At 45.5% G+C, this 6,963-nt stretch overlaps 1 protein-coding gene across 8 annotated transcripts in view; it reads right to left on the bottom strand.

Moving 5' to 3' along the window:
* Positions 1-709: 709 nt before the first annotated feature.
* The window catches only part of Tbc1d1 (TBC1 domain family member 1), a 180,973-nt gene continuing 174,719 nt past the window's right edge, over positions 710-6,963 (bottom strand). For all 8 annotated transcript variants that reach the window (XM_076938528.1, XM_034508887.2, XM_034508890.2 and 5 more), the window contains 2 exons: positions 5,888-6,061; positions 710-2,464 (listed from right to left, as the gene is read on the bottom strand). In XM_076938528.1, the coding sequence (XP_076794643.1) occupies positions 2,264-2,464; positions 5,888-6,061 (375 nt within the window). In that variant the 3' untranslated portion in view covers positions 710-2,263. The remainder of the gene's footprint in view (positions 2,465-5,887; positions 6,062-6,963) is intronic.

Raw genomic sequence — 6,963 nt, 5'->3', positions numbered from 1 at the left:
TGCTATGGCAATGGCAGCTTCTCACAGTTCTACCCTGCCTTGTAGGCCCAGTGGTTTGTATCTCAGACAACTGGGGTCTCCTTGAGTCACACACCTCCATCTGGTCCCTCACTCCTCCAGCTGAGGAGCAAATCTAGTCTTCCAATCACGAGAGCAGCCCTTCTTCCAATTCCCCACATTCCAAATGAACGCTGCTGCTTTCCTATTGACATGTAGAATGGGGCAACCGAACCTAGGGACCGCATCTGGCTGTCACCAGGTTCTACACATCAGTGCTTCTTAAGGAACTGACTCAAGTGTACAAGGCAAACAGTATCAAAGGTCAACCCCCAAGTGTACATGTAGTTGGAGAGTTGCTAGGTCACCAGCAGCTGTGACCATGTCCATCTATAGGTTTACTATAGGTATATGGTATTGTATGGTATACAACCTATACCTATGTATGCATGCTACTCTGGCCCAATAGAATTTTGTACTGATGGATGGTATAGATACAATGGGAGAAGCCAGTTTCACTGATGCTAATATTCACAGCTCTGTGGAAAGGTGTCCCAGCATCATCAATACTTGGGCACTGACACTGGAAGCAGAACTCATCTCTCAAACATGCCCTTGCTAATGAGACAACATAACTACCGAAGCCTCCTTCACTCCTAGCTGCAAAGCCAAAACTCAAGAGTTTGAAAAACAGATAGCATGAAGACACAGGTGTGAATTATCTGTTTTATTGCTCTCTTCTTACTGTAGAGTCAGTGTTTTTGAACAGCAATAACATGTCCAAAATTCAACATTTAAACATTCAAATAATAAAATACAATGTGGAAAGAAGCTGTCCACAGTTACCCCCCTCCAGCCACCCCTGCTCGACCCAACTGGGACTGGTCATACTGGCTTATGGAGAGAATTCTCCTCTGACCCAAGACCATGAGGGAGTCTTACATCTCCCCACCCCTCTGGCCATTTGGTGTCCCTTTGAAAGGGCTAGGAGATCCCAAATGACCCTAGCGGTGGTACTCTCCCCTTACACTCCAGGCTTACAAGCTCTTTCCTACAGACCTCCGTGAACAGGTGGGCCAGGAGAGCACAAGGCAGGACCAATTCCAGTATTCAGGAGGCCCTGTGCTGGTGATTCGTCCCTAAGCCTTTGTTTGTATGTTTTGGTTTTTTTTTTTTAAAGAAAAAAAAAAAAGCTTGTTGAACACGTGGGTGATGCTCTCCACAGGACCAGCTGGAAGCAGGGTGACTGTGAGCTGCACTCTGCTTGAAGGCACAGGGTCCCCACCATCCCAAGGAAGGAGTGTATGTGTTTGAGTACTTTTCAAAACACACTTCCACCTCTGAAAAGCTGTCCGCTGCCATACATCTGATTGCAGTTTCAGCCTGGTTTCTTTTGCAATGCTTCAGAATCTTAGGAGCCCCTTGAAATTTTGATATGTTTTGTTCCTTCTATGAGGAATCAGATTTCCAAGGGGTCAAGGCTCAAAGGAAGACGTGGCTGTGGTACATCATTTATCAACAGACAAAAATAAATACGTGACCCTATAGTGTGGATATGAAACAATCACAAAGAAATAAACATGTCAGACCCCACAGCTGCAGGATGCACACTAGCAGTAACAAGGAATCTAGAAACTGTGATTTCCTTATGAAACAGTTACCTTCTGTGACTTGAAAGGGTAAGAAAAACATAGTAAAACACTGTGTTTGTAAAAGATGAACTTCTTCAGTACCAACAAGAGTGACTGTGGGGTCAGGAACGACCGATTTGCCCGATTTAAAGAAACCCCTTTCTTCCTTCCCCACGGTCACCTCATATTTCCATAGTAAGAATGGACAAGGGCCCACTGCACCTCATGGTGACACCAAGGGCACGGTCACAGGAACCTTTCTTGCAGACTGACAAAGGGTCACACTGTTGCCTGAGGGAATTATTTCAAGCCCTTCTTGCTTCTGAAACACTGCTGTCATGAACGCTCTTTACACACAATGTGTCTCTGCAGGAGGAGGAACCATAAATGTAATTTATTCATGTCCATGCCATCTAAAGCTAAAACAACCAGGACTGGAAAGGGGACGAATTAGAACCAAAAACAACAATAACTGAGACTTTTGTCCTCCAATTCCAAGTCTGAGCTCAAAAGCATCTACAGGCTGGTCAGCCAGTTTCCTCCCTGAGAAGATCTGCCTTCTCTGCCTCTGCCTTCCGTCTCTCTTAATTAAGGCCTGGACAGTGTTAGTGGTGCGCAGTCTCTCCTGGCAGCTGTCAGTCACCGGTAGGTCCCAGCTGGGTGCAGGCTGGCTCCGGAATGCTGGGCTCGGCACTCTGCCTCCGCAGCTCCTCCACCATCTGCAGCAGGGCAGAGCGCTCCACCTCCAGGGTCAGCGCAGCCTGCTTCAGTTTACTCTCGCTGGTAAGAAGCTTCTCCACTGTGGCTTCAAGGCTTTGGATCCTAGCATTTGCCACCTGGAAAATGGAAGGAGAGATGAGAATGGACCTGCCTCTGATTACACAAGAGGGGGTTGCTGTGAATGCCACCACTTGGTCTTCAGAACACAAACAAGCCTACTGATGATAAGTTCTGGTCACAGAAGAAAGACCCCAGCTTCCAGTGCAGGCCAATTGGATCCTAACATTCTCCAGCATCTTCTGCCCTGGTGTAGCCCCTCTGGGGACCAGGGATTGAGAAAGAGGCATCAGAACATAGAGGGAACTGGACCCGCAATCTCTACCCTGGGAGAAGGGTAGAGCTCAAGTACACACAGACTACAGCAATGGGTCAGACCGGACACACACAGCATAGCCTATGCCAGCTAACCCTCTATCTGCAAACTAATTTCACGTTCACAAATGGTCAAGTGGCTTCTATGTGATGCCACTTCTATTAGGGATAGCTCTCTAACTTGAAATCTGGTTTTCTTAACTTTCACAGAGTAGTAAGACATCACTAATGGGAGGAAACCAGGCATTTCCCTTGACACACCGAATGCTGGAAACAGTAGCATTTTGCTGAGAGGTTTCTTTGTACTGTTGCCCACCTGCCACCACCAACCTTGTAAAGAACAAGCCCCCAGTCTTGCTCCAGGGGAGAAGGCACACAGCAGGCCAGGGAAGTGGAGGCTTCGGTGCTTTGTCAGCCCTAGCTCCTGTCTTCTAGGGCAGGCATCTCAGGGGTGCCAGGCTCTGGTGACCTGAGGGGCCCTGAGAGTACTGAAGCAGCTCCAGCCCTGCAGTTTCTATTCCAGGCCTTTCTGGCCTCCTCCAGCTCCCAGCTGCACTCCAGCACTGTGCACTAAAGGCCGGCCTTCCTTATTAATCCAGTCCACCCTCCCTCTCCATGTTCATTTGTTGTCGCTAGGGAAAAATTGATGTAGTATTTTCCCACCTCATTTTTAAAAGCAGGAAAATTATTTTTTTGAACAAGACAACCTTTGTGCTAGACAGAAAACCTGTGACTCCAAGTCTAGCACCAGCTGTACCACCAGAATACTGAATTAAAGGAGAGGAAGAGGTACAGGTCGGCAGCTTCAGAGGGGTGAGCATGCCTGGTGCCTATCCTTACATGGGACCCTCTCATCCTTAAAATTCTACCCACTGTCCAGGTCTGGGTCTGGCCCATCTCTGTGCTCTGTGAACCATGAAGCTCTGGGGATGGGGGTGGGGGTGGGGGTGGGGGTGGGGGTGGAGGTGAGGTACTAACTAGCTTGCACAGGTGAAGAGTGAACTAATCTGCACAATGGTTTACCAATGGTACACAGGGCAGCTCTCCTTAGTACAGTAAAGAAAGCATGTCTGATAGCTGGATTTGGTCCCCAAAGGCCCCACAAGTGCTACTTGTAGCTAGCTGATTAGTAAAAAGCATCTCACACCTTTCTATTTGCCACCACCTAGCATACAAAATCATCTTATGTACTGCTTGTGACCACCAGGCTCAAGGGTTTCAGCTCTTGCTTGTAGACAACTCTCTGTGAGACAACCTATTTTTATATTTACTCTGTGTATTATTTTAAATGAATGAACAACACTGCGCTAATTAAACACTGGACATTAAAGTATAATAGGCAAAGAAAATTTTAGAAATATCTCAAGTATTTTATAAATAAATAAACCTTTAATAGCATTTCAAATAAAAAAATTAGTTCTAGACTGCTAATTTAGATGGCATACATACATTAACCTAAATTTGGGTTTATAGTTTAAGACTCTATTAAATGTCAGAAATGATTTCTGGCAATAATCTATGATCACTATTCTTTTATGTATATTTACATGTACTTGAATAACTTCTGCTACTTACAAAAGTTAAAAATATCTTTGTACTTAAAGGTTTTGGCAGAATGCAAGTACTCACTGCATAGAAGACTAAACCTTAAGTGTGTTTTACTCAGGGTCCTTAGTGAGGAGAAAGAACGAGGAATACTGGAGAGCCAGCACAGGCTGCGGACACCACAGCAACAGCTACTACTGATATTTTGAGTGTATAGTCTTTCACATTTTTTCCCACAGAACACACATATATTAAACTTTTAAAGAAAAGCATACCACATAGTTTAGGTGAATGTTCTATATTTTGAATGACAGCACAGCCAGACATTATCTGTGAACAGTGTGCTGTTTTCAGATAATCCTGCTTCTGTATAGACCCTTACAGGCTTGCATACATCCTTAGGTATGCTGGGCCAGTGTTACCCATTTGGACATAGAATTAGCCTAAGTAAGGAAACTAGTACATACTTCTGTTCACAGAAGTACATAGAAAGCTGAATGCTTCAAAATGCAAATATGAACTCAGTGGGTCGTACTCACTTCAAGGTCTATGTCAGGGGTCCACTACTGGCTTGAAGTCACTGTACGTGACCTGCATAGTATGCCCTTGTGGACAGAGCAGGCTCTTTGTCCTCTATGACTTCCCTTCAGGTGACAGCTGAGACTTTGAGGGAAGAGTATAGCGGCATATTTTTAGTAAGGACAGATTAAGCAGATTAATCTGTGACTTCAGATGTGCCTGGCAGTTAGGATGATCAAGGGAAGCAATTTCAGTTTTGCACACTACAGTAAGGATCCACCAGAGTCTCCTGCAGTTGAGGCTTACTGGGAGGAGGGCATTTGAGGGGGGGTGGAGTACTCAAATGCCCACCTTTCTCACATCATGGACAAACTCAGGAAGTGGAGGCTTTCTATGGAGAAAGATCAGAACTGGATAAGAATGGATAAAATATTTCTGAACACTGTCTCTCATTTACACTATTAAACAAGAAGAACTCATGGTTACTTAGTGCCACTGGACTGACAGAGGAGCCACGCCCTGCAGTGGCTTTTGCATAGCTATCAGGCTCATCCCTGCTCCCTTCTGCATGGACTACTTACAGTGCTGGTCCTCTGTATCCTCACTTAAGATGAGAGGGTCTAGAGGGAAAACTGTGCCCCTCAATAAACAAACCTTCCCATTTGTATCAGACATATAAATAAGCATCATCTGTTCTGATTTATTTCATCAGATAGACTTCTAAGTCACTTCCCTCCTTCAGTATCTCTTCAAGGACCTAGCCTGTTTCACCCCCAGGCAATGAAAACTTAAGACTCTCTCATCATTATTCAAAGCACAATTGTTGGCATTCAGCATCTGGGACCAAGCTGGTCTCCTGCAAAGCTAAGTGTAGAAAAAGCCTCTCAGAAAGCTCCTGGACTATCTGACTGTGGCAAGGACATTCTGTCTGCTCCATAATAAAAGGGCTGATTCTCTTGGGACACCTCTGATCACAACTACAAAGAGCGCAGGGTGGGAAAGGTCCTCCGGTCATGGGAAAGCCCAGGCTGCTGTTGCCTTTGGTGAGTTAATGAGCTACTACACACAGAGGCTCAGGAAGCGGCTTTACAAATATGCTCTACCTGCAATTGTTCCAGGAGGTCAAGGTTCTGTTTGCGCAAGCTGCTGTTGGTTTTCTCCAATTTATCCATTCTTTGGTTGTCACTGAGAGGAGAGGAATCAATAAGTTCTTCTTGGAGCACATGGTACTCAACCTCGTAGGCTTGAAGCTGTTTGGCGATGTCCATTTCAAACACCTGTTGGATAGAGAAATCATCAGGCTGAGAAAATGTGTGTGCGTCATCCCTCCATGCTTAGCATCACGTGTGGTAAGACACAGGACAGATGAGAAAATTCAGCTCTGAGAAGGTCAATGGTTTTACATGGAGAGGATGGAACGAACACCTAGAAATAATTCCAAAGGAAGAGAATAAGTATAGGTTCTAACACTCTTTCTAAAAGGCCAAAAAGATATTTTAAAAAAGACTTTCACAGGACTAGAGAGACAGCTCAGCAGTTAAAAGCTCTTGAAGAGGATTCAGGTGTAAGTGTCAGCACCCAGTTGGTGGCTCGCAGCTGTCACTCCAGTTCCCAGGGGAGATGATGCCCTCTTCTGGGCTTCATAGGCACAGACAAGACTTTTAAAAATGTAGTTCTTAGCTGCTTTCTCTGCAAATTCTATCAAATACACTGACTATAGGTTCAAAGTGTCAAAAGACTCGTGTTCTATTTGCAGAGTCACCACGTTTAGTTACGACTCAGCTGGGTTTTCACAGTTGCGAGAATGGCAAAGTTAACAGGACTGTTTACAGAAAAAGTCCTCTTGACACAGATCTGCAGAAATGAGCCAACCCCAACTGTCACCCACACATGGATGAGTGAACACAAAACAATGCCCGAGTCATCTCTCTTCCTGTAACAGTAACAGTGGTGAGAGTCACACGTGTGAAACAAGCCCAAAGTGCAGAAGCCACCCACGAGGCAGTGTCTGTACTTTCTCCTGAGGAGGAAGTGGCAAGGCTGTACTGGGTTGGCCTGAGACAGGCTGCTGCTCAGTGCAACCCATTCTCTGTGGTAAGGGAAGCCTGCAGGCTGAAGCCCTCAGCAGAGGCCCACAGCAGTTACTCTTCCCATTTCTGGGACAAAATGGTCAAAGAAA

This window comes from Arvicanthis niloticus, chromosome 7, assembly GCF_011762505.2.
Source record: "Arvicanthis niloticus isolate mArvNil1 chromosome 7, mArvNil1.pat.X, whole genome shotgun sequence".
NCBI lineage: Eukaryota > Metazoa > Chordata > Mammalia > Rodentia > Muridae > Arvicanthis > Arvicanthis niloticus.
Note: the sequence above shows the minus strand (reverse complement) of the source record. Positions and strands in the feature narration are given on the sequence as shown.